General features: G+C 42.7%; 1 protein-coding gene across 1 annotated transcript; it reads left to right on the forward strand.

Moving 5' to 3' along the window:
• Nucleotides 1-7,528: 7,528 nt before the first annotated feature.
• Nucleotides 7,529-9,450, forward strand: LOC125541537 (tryptophan decarboxylase 1-like). The gene has a single exon (XM_048704920.1). The coding sequence runs from the start codon at nt 7,677-7,679 to the stop codon at nt 9,207-9,209; it is 1,533 nt and encodes a 510-aa protein (XP_048560877.1). The 5' UTR covers nt 7,529-7,676; the 3' UTR covers nt 9,210-9,450.
• The last annotated feature ends 8,287 nt before the right edge of the window (nt 9,451-17,737 follow it).

Here is a 17,737-nt window from a genome sequence, read left to right on the forward strand (position 1 = left end):
CCGCGATGAAGGAGGAGTCGTCGTCATCAAGGACAGCGACGACGACGCGACGCCGCCACCGGTCTACGTTGGGGGCGCCGGTCAGGGATCCACCAGGGACTGTCGCATCAAGGAGGACAAGCCCGACGATGACGATGGCGGCGACGATTGGCGACGACGACGACGAGGATGGCGGCGGCGGCGGCGACTACTCGGCGTTCAGCGACTTTTTGTTTTAGTTATATTTGCTATGTACCGCCGAACATGTTAATATATGCCAAATTTGGCCGAAATTTAGCGGTGTTTAAACGAATTCGCTGAACATTTTTTTAAAAAATGTGCGCGTCTGGGGGCAGCCCTAGGGCCGGCGCCTGGGGACCAACTCGCCCCCAGGCCCTTTTTTTTGCGCCAGCTCGCCCCAGGAGGCGATTTTAGGCGCCCCCTGGGGGGCCAACGGCTGGAGATGCTCTTAGCGTGCATTGGCCTCTACGTGGCCCAATTTGTTTTGTCGGAGCTTTGGCATCCAATTTTTTTTGAACAGAACAAGGCACCAAAAGGTGTCCAATATCATTAACAGCTCATAACAACAGTAAAGAGAGAGTACATATGGCTTGAATAGAGATAGGGAAAAGGGAAACAGCCAAAGAAGAGGAGCTGTTAAAAGCTAGCAAAGATAGGTTGACCAAAAGTCAACCAGATGAACTACATCTAGAACAGATGTGATACACATGAACCGGGAAGCATACAAGAGAAGCAGCATCAGCCAAGCTTAACACAAACGTGACTGATGGCCACCAGCAAGCTAAGCTCTTCGTAGAATTCAGTAATAAACGACTGTTTGGTGTTGAGATGCAGGCCTGAACTAGTAGCAGAAAGGAGAGAAGAGCTGCCTAAACAAGAATCCATCCTGCTGCTAGAAACAATACACTTTGTGCACCTGAAAACCTGAAAAATTAAAATCACCCAAAATGGCAGACACTGGACAGTCATCGGAAGCATGAGAGTGAGAGGAACAATCTAGAATAGGACCACGAACAGACTGATAAACCTGTTGAGCAAGGTTGTGAGAAACTCCATTCAGGCTCCTGGAAATATGAAATACTTGGGAGTTAAGATGAGCAGTAGATGTAACAAAGGAAGCCAGTTCTTTTCTGATGTTCCAAGGGGCAGCCGAATGGATTATCTTCCTAGATGCTACAGCTGAAGCTAGAGAGAGACAATCAGTTAAAAATGTTGGTTGTTGAACACTAAGACTGACTGCCAAATGAGCTGCATATGCAAGAGCAACTGCTTCTGCTTGAATAGGAGTAGAAGTGGGAGGCGCTGAAGCTTGAACCTGAATGTTAATTTCTCTCCGAGGAGAAGGTATGCAAAAGTAAACTCCTACACCTGTCTTTACTTCCCCTTGAGTAAGACCTGGAATTTTTGAAGATCTAAAGGCTGCATCAGAAAAGATTTTAGTACCATTAATCAACATATCAGATTTAAGAGTCTGCCCTTGTTTAGGAACAACCCGAGCCTCAAGATGGTTCTTAGCACAAATCTGATTATTAGAAGGGAGGAAAGATTCCTCATGCAATGCAATGTCAATATGAGCAGCAGCAATATGCACTTTGTAAGGAAGACATATTTTTCTTTCAAATAAGAAATCATTTCTAGCTTTCCAGATACACCATAAAAAGTTCAAAACATTTTGCAAGGAAGCATAAGGATGCCCCATAGAAACCAGATGAATGAGAATAGAGTGCATTGAATTATGGTCCTGAACAAGAGAATCGGATATGAGAAACCAAGGAGCAGAAAACCAGGCAGCTCTAGCAAAATCACAAAGAAAGAAGAGATGAAATTCATCCTCTTGCTGGGCACACCTACAACAAGTCTGAGAAATATGAGTGAAAAAATATTATGCTCTCATACCTGTCGGCAAAGCTTTACTAAGAAGCCTCCAAGCAAAATTTTGGACTTTAGGCAACAATTTTTTCTTCTTCCAAATGACTTTGAGAAAGTTTTTTAACTCAAGAGAAACCTGAAGAGGAGCAGTTCTAGGATGAGAGTGAATGGCTTGCAAACAAAGGTTGTAGGCAGCTTTAGCAGAACAAAACCCCTTAGGAGCCAAGGGTCAACAGAGCAAATCTTCATTATTATTCTTAATGATATCAATGTTAATTATATGAGAAGCAAGAGGCTGCTGAAATAAAGAGAAAATTAGTTGATGATTCCAATTTTTTTGCCCAGGCAGCCAAACATCTCTAACCAAAGAAGGATAAATAAAACCTACTTGTTAAGGAATAAGAAAATCATGAATGGAATTCCAAAAAGGACACCAAGGCATACTCCACAAAGAGATGTTTCCTTTAGTAAGCTGATAGAAAGCATGATCTTTCAGTTTGGGTAGCATTTTTAAAACAGAAGCCCAAAAAGCTGACTTAGGAGGGGCCACAGTGACCTTCCAAATAGTAGTAATATGAAAGTATTTAGCCTAAAGAACATGATATAAATGAGAAGAAGGGTCTTTAGCTAACCTCCACGACGCAGCAAGAATTAGGCTATTGTTTATTGCTTTTAAGTTTCTGATGCCTAGTGCACCTTCTGCCTTAGAACTGGTGTCCTGCAACTGGTAGTTATTTTCAAAATGTTGGCCTTTGTGGACCGAGCAACATCTCACATTAGAGAAGAAGTAGTTTTCATAGGGCGGGAGGCTATGAAATAGTTCAAATCTGATGCAATATTAAAGAAAATAAATCAAGTAGCCCTGAATGGTACCAAACACTATGTCCTAATAGTAAGTGATTTCTTTCAACCTGGTAGAAAAACAAGAAACAAAAAGTGGAGTGGGCATGTTGACTAAGAGGAACAAGAAAGCATCACAAAAGTTCGAATTTTTGAGATCAACTTTTACATCAATTAAGAAATCAGTTCACATTTGAAAATAGACTGTGAAAGTTATTTTGGGTCCCTAAATAATTTATTAAATTCAGATTTTTTCCGCAAATTTCAGATTGATAACTTTCAGGGCTAAACTATGTTGGCATTTTTTTTAATAGAAAAGAACTCCGTGAGCACCACACGTTAGAGCTGAGGCTCAAACAAGGGCGGGCTGGCTACGTACTCAAGCGCCTAGCCAACAAAGCGACGCCCCATTCTCACTTTGATCCCATTAACTTTTTGTTGACCATAGATGGAATATTTGTTCATCGACCTTAGCGAAAGTGGAATGTAGGGTTGTATGCTGATAGTAACATCACACATATCTAGACAAATTAGATGTTGTGGCAAGCAATAAATGAAGAAAGAGAGAAAAGTAGTAACATAGCTAGTTACTAGTAGTATGAGTAACATCATACATATTAAGGCAAGATGTGTCTATAGCCTAATAAATGAGTAACATAGACTAGTAACATGGGCATGTTACTAGTCTATGTTACTACCCATTGTGGCTAGTAGTAACCTCATTCGCAAAAAGAAAAGAACGTTGTTTAACATGACAATTTTGTTGGGTACACATATCCCATAACATTTATAATACTTTAAATAATGGTTTGAACCCTACTTTTAGAAACGGCAGGCTGTTCAATTTCTGCAGCTTAGCTCGTTTTAGAATGAATGAATGAACGGTATGAACAAGTGCACTAAGCATATCGGTTGGTGTGCACACGGTTTGTATGGCGTGCTTGATCGTACACGGTTGGTCAAAGTGAACACAGTTTACATAAAGCAAAGCGTGTGATGAGTGATTTCATAGCATGCATTTGTTCTTATAAGTGAATCATGTGCGACATCGTCCACACTCTGACACTCAAGCCATCATGGAGCTCTCTCTGTGTGTGTGCGCGCGCACGCGTGTGTGTGTGCGCGCGCGCGCGCGGGTGTTTTGTCGAGCACCCCCGAGAGACCCCATGATGATGCCCTTGTGCCACTGCCAACTATGTCCTGAACTCCTAATGGGCTTTGGGTTGCATAATTGGGCCATGGGACGATATATGGGACACGTTGTGGAGGTAGTGTGAGAAGTAGACGTGATGTGCACATGAGTTGTATATTTGTTGAATACATATTTCATACAGATGATGTAATTACGATTTTTTCTGCCAAAAAGAAGTGGTCTTCATCTAAATACCCATGAATTATGTTAGGGCCGCCCTCCTTCCCAAAATAATTGAACACACATGATGGGTCTCTATGTCCAGAATGATACTTAATGCGAGCATAACTTATATTATAGCACTAGCTTTTACATAGTGGACTGAGCAAGATCCCATCACTTTATATAAGGATGTAAGAATTGTATAAACACTAGCACTACAATCACGAAGAGCATAACAATCAAAATTATTAATGGTAATCAGTTCAATTGGTTCCAAACCATCCTCTAATTATATAGGGAATATTGGCATCTTGATTATATTTCTCCTCGCCGTTTGAAATAGTTAGCCTCAATTGGTTCCAAACCATCCTCTAATTATATAGGGAATATTGGCATCTTGATTATATTTCTCCTCGCCGTTTGAAATAGTTAGCCCTATATGTTCAGTAAGTTGTTTGTTGCAAGCAGTTCTATTAGGCACTTCCGATAATTCTTACAAAACTTGTATAACTTCGGAGAGGGTACACTCATCATAGTAAATTTAATTACATCAATAATAAATAATGTACAGTACCAAGCATTTTTGACATTCTTATCCTATGCTTAATTTTAGGTTCAATTTCAGTATGCATGGTTTTGTTTCTTCTTTTCTCCCAATTCTTATCTAGGATGAATTGAATATGTTTGAAAGTATCTCCATTGTTAATTTTAGATGGTGTCAATCTATGCTTCATCAAACTATATAATTAGAGAGTTTTAACTTTATCAAAGAGAGTGCTAATTTACCAAAAAAATGGTTCAACGTCTTGATTTAGTTTTGGGTCGAAATTCATTACTTAATCATTCCTACAAATCTAGTAGGAAAATTATTACTCCCACATTAATTATATCAATGATAAGGCATGTAATCATTATTTCTACAGTATTCGTCAAGCATTATTGTTGAAGTTATTTTGCCGCCAACATGGTCTTTATTTCGCTCAACAAGTTCACGAAATTAGAAATATCATAAGTACTAGATGATGCATTATTAATAGAAAACATAGACATATGCATACCAGGTTTGGCATTTTAACTTTGAACCTCCTGGGTAGAGTTTAGCATTATAGTTGGAACCCTCTCAATATGTCATTTGACATAATTTTCCATCATGCCACCCAAACATTTTGAGCTTGAGCTTGTGTCATGCTTCTAAAGGTGCCATCTATAGATGAATATAACAATTATTCATATGTATGGTTCAATCCAACATAAAAGGTGTGCAACATTAACCATTCACCTAATCTATATAGGTCAATTTCTAAGAGTTTTACCTCCTTTTCAAACTTGAGATAAATGTTTATGATTGGATAACTTATAGTTCACAATGTGGTTTTGCATTTCTAATATCTTAGCAAAGGGCTAGTATTTCACAATTAAAACATTTTGCATTCACTACAAAATTGAATATTATCAAGAGGCAAAGATGGAAACCACCTCCTTATCCAACAACCATCCACTACCCCACCACCTTCTCAACCATTGTCTCGTCATCCTATGTCACCGCCACCTTCTCCCTATCCGCAAGCGAGCCCTCAGCGAGGGATCGATCCATAAGTGCTAAAAGAAGCCATCTAAATGAGACAACCCCTTGAAACAAAACAAGTGAGATGGAAACCACTCGCTAAATCTCTTCTGGTCAAGACCCATGACAGTTACTAACATTGCCACAAGTTGCATTGTTCGTGTAAGGCCTCTCACAGCGGGAGCATCACAATATGATGCATTACCACGTAAACAAAAATATGATGTGGCACATCAATTAATTATTTTACAGAAGGTTCTAGTATATGGCATAGTACCATGGCACGTCAAAAGATTTTTAAAATAAAAATAAATAAATGAAGTGCACTTTAAATTGAGACTTTATAAATCAACAAATGTAGTGATAACATGATACTATTGTATGATACTCCCTCCGTTCCTAAATATTTGTCTTTGTAGAGATTTCAACAAGTGACTACATACGAAGCAAAATCAGTGAAGCTACACTCTAAAATATGTCTATATACATCGTATGTGGTAGTCCATTTGAAATCTCTAAAAAGGCAAATATTTAGGAACGGATGGAGTACTATGTATTGCACATGCGGAATCCATTTTGGCTCTATGGAGCACATGCTCCTGCATGCCAAAAATGGATTTTACAAATGTCAAACAAATTAAAAAATATAGATGTGTTCAATGTCACACCCAAATGGTATATGCAAATTTTCAGGGGGAAAACTTAAGCATTTTGACCTGCGCAAAAAAAAGAGAGTCGAACGCCGAATGTTACCTCCAAATATTAGACTTGTTTATTTTTTCACCAGCGAAGAACTGCTATCCCATATGGCATGAAAATTGTCAAGCACATGATACTAGTTTATGTTACTCTTCATTGTGGTAGGTCTAACATATATGTTGTATGAATATACACTTGGTGCTTTGATTGTATTTTTGCGAAAGATTTAGATTTATTATAAAAGTTCATCAGAAGTACAAAACACCTCAAACACAATAAAAATACGTCGAGGTCTCTAGACCACCAAATGACCACTACCGCCGCCAGAATGGTCCATCGACTCGTCTCTGTCGCCACTCCCCTACCGAAACCGGTTTGACCTTGTCGATAACAGCCAGAAAAAGTCCTCATGCACTTGTCCCTAAGGACCAGCGCCATAGAGCCGCAATCGTCGTCGTTGAACCCACAAATAGATATGAACCAACTAACACCAAATCTCGCCGTTCCACGAAGACATCATGAATCCAGGCCAGAGCTCCGTCATACATCTAGATGGACAAACTTGGCGAGGATTAGATCTTGGAAGACAAACATGCAGAAGAAACGTCGTCATCTATCGGAGTGCCACGTTTGCAAGTACTAAAAAGCCCTTAACCTAAACTACTAGCCGAAACAAAGACACCCATATCCCCCTCCCCACCACCGATGGAGCGCCGGGTAGAGGAGAGGCGAACCCGCGGGCTCGCCGGTGAAGTCTGAAGCGGAGAATTTGCCCTAGCCATAGATAATTTCTTTTAGGAGAGAAAAGGTCTATCTTGACCGCATGATATTGTATTATATGCAGTTAATAATACGAACAAGAAACGATTTTTTGTGGTGACGAAAACCATCCATGCCCCCTAGTAGTCCGGAGTATATGCGTAGAAAGAAAAAAAAAACTTTAGCAGCCAGACGGTGACCAATTAACGAACGGCATCATAACGGGTCTATTCGGACGTATCCGGACCGAACAGACGAGTTGACCATCAGATTCATGTCGCGCGCGCTTGTGCTCGGATCTCTACCAACCACCAACCTTCCTAGCAGCATACGTAGGCCCGCGCGACCAGGACCCATCCAACGCCCACCCCGCCACGCCGCTTCCCGGATCCACCTATATATACCCAGCACCAACTACTAACTCCATTCACCAAGCAGCAAAGCAAGCCAGCTAATTACTAGCTCCTCCGCCTCTTCTTCTTGCTCTCCGGCAGCAAAGCTACCTAGCTAAACTTCATTAAGCCAATCCTTCTCTCCGCCTCCCAACCTTCTTTGCTCATAATCAAGGTTTAAATTACCTACCTAAAAGGAATGGGCAGCTTGGGCACCAACCCCATGTCCTTCTCCGCCATCCCCGACGACAAGGCGGCGTTCGAGCCGCTCAACCCTGAAGATGTCCGTGAATACCTCCACAAGGCCGTCGACTTCATCTCCGACTACTACACCAACATCGAGTCCATGCCCGTACTCCCTAACATGAAGCCGGGGTACCTGCAAGACGAGCTCAGCGCGTCCCCGCCAACTTACTCTGCGCCATTCGACGTCATCATGAAGGAGCTCAGGACCTCCGTCGTCCCCGGCATGACGCACTGGGCTAGCCCCAATTTCTTCGCCTTCTTCCCCTCCACCAACAGCGCCGCTGCGATCGCCGGCGACCTTATTGCTTCGGCCATGAACACCGTCGGATTCACATGGCAGGCTTCGCCTGCAGCGACTGAGATGGAGGTCCTCGCTCTCGACTGGCTTGCACAGCTCCTGCGCCTACCCACCACCTTCATGAACCGCACCAGCACTGGTCGTGGCACCGGCGGTGGGGTTATCCTTGGCACAACAAGCGAGGCCATGCTCGTCACGCTAGTCGCCGCCCGAGATGCAGCGCTGCGTCGAAGCGGCTCTGTCGGCGTGTCTGGCATTCCACGCTTGGCTGTGTATGCCGCCGACCAAACCCACTCCACGTTCTTCAAGGCTTGTCGCCTCGCGGGATTTGACCCCGCCAACATCCGCTCCATCCCTACCGGGCCAGAAACCAATTATGGGCTCGACCCGGCAAAGCTTCTCGAGGTCATGCAAGCTGATGCCGACGCTGGTCTTGTGCCAACATATGTCTGCGCGACCATGGGCACCACGTCTTCCAATGCCGTTGACCCGGTGGGTGACGTCGCCGATGTTGCCGCCATGTTCAATGCATGGGTCCACGTCGATGCTGCCTACGCTGGCAGTGCATGTATCTGCCCTGAGTTTCGCCATCATCTCGACGGCGTCGAGCGCGTGGACTCCATTAGCATGAGCCCACACAAATGGCTTCTCACATGTCTTGATTGCACATGTCTCTATGTCCGTGATGCTCACCGACTGAGTGACTCATTGGAGACCAACCCGGAGTATCTCAAGAATGATGCTACCGAGTCCGGCGAGGTCACCGATCTTAAAGACATGCAGGTCGGCGTTGGCCGGCGCTTCCGCGGGCTCAAGCTTTGGATGGTCATGCGTACCTATGGTACCGCAAAGCTCCAAGAGCACATCCGTAGTGATGTTGCCATGGCCAAGATGTTTGAAGATTTCGTCCGTGCCGATGACAGGTTTGAGGTGGTCGTACCGAGGAACTTTGCTCTTGTTTGCTTTCGGATCAAGGCAAGTGGAGCCATGACGGAGAAGGATGCTGACGAGACCAACCGCGTGCTAATGGAAAATCTGAACAAAACTGGCAAGGCTTATCTTGCACACACGGTGGTCGGTGACAAGTTCGTGTTACGGTTCGCCGTTGGGTCGTCGCTGCAGGAGGAGAGGCATGTGAGAAGTGCTTGGGACCTCATCAAAAAGACTACGAGCAGTATCATGGATTAAGTGGACAGACCTATCGGTGCCGAAAGCTTTAGGGGCAACACAAATCCCAATATTTATGATACATTTATTCTTTTAATTTATCTTTCTTTTCTTTTGCTTCGATTCAGATTATTATTTATTTGGACATGTGGTTCTTATTTCCACTGAGGGTATATGTATATAGTAGGCAACGAAATGGATTGTAGACTGTAAAAGGTAAAATGGCTTATATTGAATGAACACGAGATACTTTTTTATTTGTTATTGTGCTCTGCTAGCGAGTGATGAATGCTTGTCTACGCATCTCGATCAATCAAGAAATGGACACATCCATTTGTGCGGGAGATGTGTTTATTTAGATTAGAGTGGGTTAAAAAATAATTCTAACTCTAACTGTGTTAAAGTATCCAAACAGGCCAGAATGGGTATGTTGCACTTAATTGGTTTTTAGGTTTCAAGATGCCAGACCGAAGCTGGTCACCACGTGTTCCCACCTTCCCATTAATTAATTGGTCCTATCTAACTGCCATACAATTCCATCTGTCTGAATTAATGGTGCTTGCACCGCAGCATTGACACAGCAAAACACAGGGTCAAAGATTTAATTAAGTGATCGATTTAATTTGCGCCCAACTTCGATGCGGATCTGCAAAGGAAAGGACCATCGACGTTCTCACGGCCTGCCGGAGGGACGTGGAACAATGGAGGCTCGCCGGCGCCCGCGGCATAGATTCGGGGACATTATGTGAGGAGTGAAACCATGTATTATCTCCGTCCGAAAATAATAATTATTAAAAAGAATAAAAAAGAATATATCTAGTTCTATTTTAGTTTTAGATACATCTCTTTTTACCTATTTTAATGATAAGTATTTTCAGACGGAGGAAGTAATATTTTTGCTGGGGTAGTGGAGTGAAGCCTGTGTGCTCATTCTCTACCTTATTCAGACCTTGATTTTTTGATCTCTTTTTTGTAACCTCTCTCTGCTAAGCCAATGAAATGCCAGCAATGCTGGGTCTTTCAAAAAGAAAATCCGTATTTGTATGAACGTGGCTTAATAGGGGTGCTGGGTCTTTCAAAAAGAAAATCCGTGTTTAAGTATGAACGTGGCTTAATAGGGGATCTCCAACGCATGAGCGCTTATGTTCCCGGAGGCAACATTTTGTGCAGGTTTTTTAAGCGTCCTGACTCCTCGGCGCAAGAAAATAAACCATGGTCCACTAGAAAGCTACGAAAACAACTGGGATTTAATCCCTGGAGCCCAGAGTTAGGGCCCGTTCGTCAATCCACCCACTCGTCAATATCCATGGATCTAGACAGCATCGTTTCGCCTGTTCTCAGATTATCAACCACAACTCGTCCGCTCCTGGAGCGGAGGCGCGGAGCGGAGGAAGACCGAACGGCCCCTTAAACGCCTGCATTGTACGTGCTCTTAAAATTGTGAATCAATGAAAGCAAAGCAGGCATACAAGTGGGAGTACTAGAGTAGGGCGGTACTACAGTAATGACTGTATGCTGAATGGAGCGATCAGTACTCGCAACTAGTCTCCCGTCCGTGGCCCATCTAAATTATATAAGAGCATGGTTAATAATGTAGCCGGCTGTTGGCTATAAGGAGATGCTACCTAACTTAAAGCCCTCATAAAAATATATTCATATAATAAGTTGGATCTTAGATTGGCTATTAGGCTGGTCATAGTGGGGAGTAACTTATACTAGTCATGCATATGACATTAGTCTAAATTACGATTTTCATAGTGCAAAGTAACATAGTAGTACTATCATAGATGGTTTCATTTATTAGCTTGTAGACTCATATTTTATTGGGAAGCGTTATGTTACAATAACATATTATGTTACTACTTCTCATTAACTACTTGCCATATAAGCAAAAATAAAATTGGGGTACACTATATTACTCGCTAAGTTACTCCCACTATGACTAGCCTTAGGTTGGCTCTAAGCATTTAATATCTGCATGAGCGATGTATATGATTGGAGAGAGTTGCATGCATACTTTTTTATGTTGATCTATGTGCTATAGCCGGTCTGTAGAATAAGAGCCCGCTTCACTCTCTCTCTCCTCTTCTCTCACTCCTCCAAGTAGGATTTTAATGACATGGCAAGTCTTATAGCTTGCTGACTAGGCCTTATTAGACTTGCTCTAACAGATGATTTCTCTCATGCTTGAGCTATGCAGTATATCGATACTGGTGACCTAGAGTAACTCTAGCAAAGTTGTTATATCGGACCGACAGATATAATAACCGTTTTATAGAGAGTTGTTGAGGACATCCGAGGTAGCTACGGTGTCTCTGCTCCCCACGGTGTGGAACCAAGATAGGAGGGTGTCAAGGGCAGATTGCGAGCAATTGCTGGCCCCTTTTCTCCTTGAAGGAGATTTCATACAACTTGGAGGGATGAGATCTAACATTCCCCCTGGACTGGGCGGGTTTCTGGACAGTTTCTACAAAACGTTTTGGAATGTGGTGGGTCCACATTTCCTGAAGCTAGTCCAAGACTTTGCTAAAGGGTGTATCGATGTGAAGAGGCTTAATTATGGTATTTTGGCACTATTGTCAAAAGTGGAGGGAGCGGACCACATTCGTCAATACTGGCCAATTACCCTAATCAACGTCAGCTCTCGGTTACTAGCTAAGGGTATGCTTCTAGGTTGGCTCCAGTGGCGGATAGGGTAATTGACACAAATCAAACCGCCTTCATCAAAGGACGGAGCATTCTGGATGGAATTGTTGTCCTACATGAAGTGCTCCTCGAAATCCACAATAAGGAGGTGTTTATCTTGAAGATAGACTTTGAGAAAGCATATGATAGGATAAGATGGGACTTCCTGGAGCAAACAACGCATGCTAAAGGGTTCGACCCACAATGGGTGAGCTGGATGATGCAATTAGTCAACGGTGGCCAGACCACAATCAATATCAACGGGAAAATAGACCCGTTTTGTCGGAATACCAAGGAGACCCTATACCACCCTATTGTTTAACATTGCAGCTGATGGCTTGGTTGCAATGTTAGATAGGGTGAAAGAGGCTGGGCATATCTCTGGTGTTGCGACATCGGTAGTGCGCAACGGGTGGAGAAACATCTTCAGTATGCGGACGACACCTTAATCTTCATTAAAAACTTGGACAGAGAGATTATTAACTTCAAATTTCTACTCATGTGCATAGGGGATGTCCGGGCTAAAGATTATCTTTGACAAGAGTGAGGCATTTATCTTGGGAGGAGACCTTGAATCAAAGCTTCGAGCAGCTCATATGATGAATTGTGAGCTAGGCTCGATAATGATGAAGTACCTGAAGGAAATGTGCCCTAGAGGAAATAGTAAAGTCGTTATTTATATTTCCTTATATCATGATAAATGTTTATTATTCATGCTAGAATTGTATTAACCGGAAACTTGATACATGTGTGGATACATAGACAAAATAGAGTGTCCCTAGTATGCCTCTACTTGACTAGCTCGTTAACCAAAGATGGTTAAGTTTCTTGACCATAGACATGTGTTGTCATTTAATGAACGAGATCGCATCATTAGAGAATGATGTGATGGACAAGATCCATCCGTTAGCTTAGCACAATGATCGTTTAGTTTTATTGTTATTGCTTTCTTCATGACTTATACATGTTCCTCTGACTATGAGATTATGCAACTCCCGAATACCGGAGGAACACCTTGTGTGCTATCAAATGTCACAAAGTAACTGGGTGATTATAAAGATGCTCTACAAGTGTCTCCAATGGTGTTTGTTGAGTTGGCATAGATCGATATTAGGATTTGTCACTCCATGTATCAGAGAGGTATCTCTGGGCCCTCTCGGTAATGCACATCACTATGAGCCTTGCAAGCAATGTGTCTAATGAGTTAGCCATAGGGTGATGCATTATGGAACGAGTAAAGAGACTTCCCGGTAACGATATTGAACTAGGTATGATGATATCGACGATCGAATCTCGGGTAAGTAACATACCGATGACAAAGGAAACAACATATGTTGTTATGCGGTTTGAGTTCGACCACTGTTCAAGATATCTTCCGATATGCCGATAAATCGGCCGATTTATTGCTTACCGCTATCAGACCGATAAGATAAATCGGTCGATAAATCAGCCGATATGGCGATAAATCGGCCGATATGCCGATAAACTGGCAGATTTACGCCTTATCATGGGTCGACCGATAAGTTCCCGATAAGCGATATCCCCAACATTGGGTTCGACCGATAAAGATCTTCGTAGAATATGTAGGAGCCAATATGAGCACCCAGTTTATTGATCGGAGATGTGTCTCGGTCATGTCTACATAGTTATCGAACCCGTAGGGTCTGCACGCTTAACGTTCGATGACGATTTGTATTATGAGTTATGTGATTTGATGACCGAAGTTTGTTCGGAGTCCCGTATGAGATCACGGACATGATGAGGAGTCTCGAAATGGTCGAGAGGTAAAGATTCATATATTGGAAGGCTATATTCGGACATCGGAATGGTTCCGAGTGATTCTGGTATTTTTTGGAGTACCGGAGATTTACGGGAATTCACCGGGGAAAGTTAATGGGCCTTATTGGGCTTTAGTGGAGAGAGGGAAGAAGGGCCACGAGGTGGCGCGCGCCTCCCCCTGGCCAAACCGAATTGGACAAGGGGTGGGGGCGCGGCCCCCCATTCCTTCTCCCTCTCCCTCCTTTCCTTCTTTCCTACTACGAAAAGGAAAGGGAATCCAACTAGGACTTGGGAGTCCTAGTAGGACTCCCTACGCTTGGCGCGCCCCTAGGAGGGTCGGCCTCTCTCCCTCCCTCCTTTATATACGTGGGCAGGGGGCACCCCAAAGAGACACCAAGTCTTCTCTTAGCCGTGTGCGGTGCCCCCCTCCACAGTTACACACCTCGGTCATATCGTCGTAGTGCTTAGGCGAAGCCCTGCGCCGGTAACTTCATCATCACCGTCGCCATGCCTTTGTGCTGACGGAACTCTCCCTCATCCTCAACTAGATTAAGAGCTCGAGGGACGTCATCGTACCAAACGTGTGCTGAACACGGAGGTGACGTACATTCGGTACTTGGATCGGTTGGATCATGAAGACGTTCGACTACGTCAACTGCGTTATTAAATGCTTCCGCTTTCGGTCTACGAGGGCATGTAGACACACTCTCCCCCTCTCGTTTCCATGCATCTCCTAGATAGATCTTGCGTGATCGTAGGATTTTTTTGAAATACTGCGTTCCCCAACAGTGGCATCCGAGCCAGGTCTATGCTTAGATGTTATATGCACCAGTAGAACACAAAGAGTTGTGGGCGATAATAGTCATACTTCTTACCAGCAACATCTTACTTTGATTCGGCGGTATTGTTGGATGAATCGGTCCAGACCGACATTACATGACCGCGTTAATGAGACTGGTTCTATGGACGTGCTGTGCACACAAGTGGCTAGCGGGTGTCTGTTTCGCCAACTTTACTTGAATCAAGTTTCACTACACTCGGTCATTGTTGAAGGTTAAAACAGCACACTTGACGAAAAATCGTTGTGGTTTTGATGCGTAGGTAAGAACGGTTCTTGCTAAAAACCCATGGTAGCCACGTAAAACTTGCAACAACAAAGTAAAGGACGTCTAACTTGTTTTTGCAGGGCATGTTGTGATGTGATATGGTCAAGACGTGATGAGATATAAATTGTTGTATGAGATGATCATGTTTTGTTAAAGTTATCGGCAACTGGCAGGAGCCTTATGGTTATCTCTTTATTGCATAAGATGCAAGCACCATATAATTGCTTTACTTTATTGCTATGCGATAGCATTAGATGCAAAAGCAATAGTTGGTGAGACGACCATGTGACGACACTTTGATAGAGCTCAAGATGATGGAGATCATGGTGTCATGCCGGTGATGATGGAGATCATGACGGTGCTTTGGAGATGGAGATCAAAGGCACGAGATGATGATGGCCATATCATGTCACATATTTTGATTGCATGTGATGTTTATCCTTTATGCATCTTATTTTTCTTAGTAAGGCGGTAGTATTATAAGATGATCCCTCACTAAATTTCAAGGTATAAGTGTTCTCCCTGAGTATGCACCGTTGCTATAGTTCGTCGTGCCGAGACACCACGTGATGATCGGGTGTGATAAGCTCTACGTTCACATACAACGGGTGCAAGCCAGTTTTACACACGCGGAATACTCGGGTTAAACTTGACGAGCCTAGCATATGCAGATATGGCCTTGGAACACTGAGACCGAAAGGTCAAATGTAAGTCATATAGTATATATGATCAACATAGAGCTGTTCACCATTGAAAACTACTCCATCTCACGTGATGATCGGACATGGTTTAGTTGATATGGATCACTGATCATTTAGATGACTAGAGGGATGTCTTCTAAGTGGGAGTTCTTAAGTAATATGATTAATTGAACTTTAACTTATCATGAACTTAGTCCTGATAGTATTTGCATATCTATGTTGTAGATCAATAGCTTGTGATGTAGCTCCCCGTTTATTTTGATATGTTCCTAGAGAAATATAAGTTGAAAGATGATAGTAGCAATGATGCGGACTGGGTCCGTGATCTAAGGACTATCCTCATTGCTGCACAGAAGAATTATGTCCTTGATGCACCACTAGGCGACGGACCTATTGTAGGAGTAGATGCAGACGTTATGAATGTTTGGCGAGCTCAGTATAATGACTACTTAATAGTTTAGTGCACCATGCTTTACGGCTTAGAACTGGGACTTCAAAAACTTTTTGAACGCCACGGAGCATATAAGATGTTCCAAGAGCTGAAATTGGTATTTTAGACTCATGCCCGGGTCGAGATGTATGAGACCTCCGATAAGTATTTTGCCTACAAGATGGAGGAGAATAGCTCAACCAGTGAGCATGTGCTCAGAATGTCTGAGTAATACTATCGCTTGAATCAAGTGGGAGTTAATCTTCCAGATAAGATAGTGATTGACAGAGTTCTCTAGTCACTATCACCAATTTACTGGAACTTCCCGATGAACTATAATATGCAAGGGTTGGCGAAAACGATTCCTGAACTCTTCGTGATGCTGAAATCGGCAAAGGTTGAAATCAAGAAAAGCATCAAATGTTGATGGTTGACAGGACCACTAGTTTCAAGTAAAAGGGCAAGGGAAAGAAAGGGAACTTCAAAATGAATGGCAAGCAAGTTGCCACACCCATGAAGAAGCCCAAAGCTAGACCCAAGCCTGAAAACTAAGTGCTTCTACTACAAAGGAAATGGTCACTGGAAGCGGAACTGCCCCAAATACTTAGCGGATAAGAAGGGTGGCAAAATGAACAAAAGTATATATGATATACATGTTATCGATGTGTACTTTACTAGTGTTCATAGTAGCCCCTGGGTATTTGACACCGGTTCAGTTGCTATGATTAGTAACTCGAAACAGAAGTTACAAAATGAACAAGGACTAGTTGAGGGCGAGGTAACGATGTGTGCTGGAAATGATTCCAAGGTTGATAAGATCACCATTACTCCCTCTACCTTCGGGATTAGTATTGGAACTAAATAAATGTTATTTGGTGTTTGCGTTGAGCATAAATATGATTGGATCATGTTTATTGCGATACAGTTATTCAAGTTAGAGAATAATTGTTGTTATGTTTACATGAATAAAACCTTCTACGGTCTTATATCCAATGTAAATGGTTTACTGAATCTCGATCACAGTGATACACATAATATTGATGCCAAAAAATGCAAAGTTAATAATGATAGTGCAACTTATTTGTGGCACTGCCGTTTAGGTCATATTGGTGTAAAGCTCATGAAGAAACTCCATGCTGATGGGATTTTGGAATCACTTGATTATGAATCACTTGATACTTGTGAACCATGCCTCATGGGCAAGATGACTAAAACTCCATTCTCCGGAACAATGGAGCGAACCACTGACTTATTGGAAATAATACATACCGATGTATGCAGTCCGATGAGTGCTGAGGCTCCTGACGGGTATCGTTATTTTCTAACCTTCACAGTTGATTTGAGCAGATATAGGTATATCTACTTAATGAAACACAAGTCTGAATTATTTTGAAAAGTTCAAAGAATTTCAGAGTGAAGTGGAGAATCATCGTAACAAGAAAATAAAGTTTCTGTGATCTGATCACAGAGGCGAATATTTGAGTTTCGAGTTTTGGCCTTCATTTAAAACAATGTGGAATCGTTTCACAACTGACGCCACCTGGAACACCACAGCGTAGTGGTGTCCGAACGTCGTAACCGTACTATATTGGGTATGGTGTGATCTATGATGTTTATTACCGATTTACCACTATCTTTTTGGGGTTATGCATTAGAGACAGCTGCATTCACGTTAAATAGGGCACCATCTAAATCCGTTGAGACGACACCATATGAACTGTGGTTTGGTAAGAAACCTAAGCTGTCGTTTCTTAAAGTTTGGGGCTGCAATGCTTATTTGAAAATGCTTCAACCTGATAAGCTCAAACCCAAATCGGAGAAATGTGTCTTCATAGGATACCCAAAGGA

Source organism: Triticum urartu, chromosome 2, assembly GCF_003073215.2.
Source record: "Triticum urartu cultivar G1812 chromosome 2, Tu2.1, whole genome shotgun sequence".
Classification (NCBI taxonomy): Eukaryota; Viridiplantae; Streptophyta; class Magnoliopsida; order Poales; family Poaceae; genus Triticum; species Triticum urartu.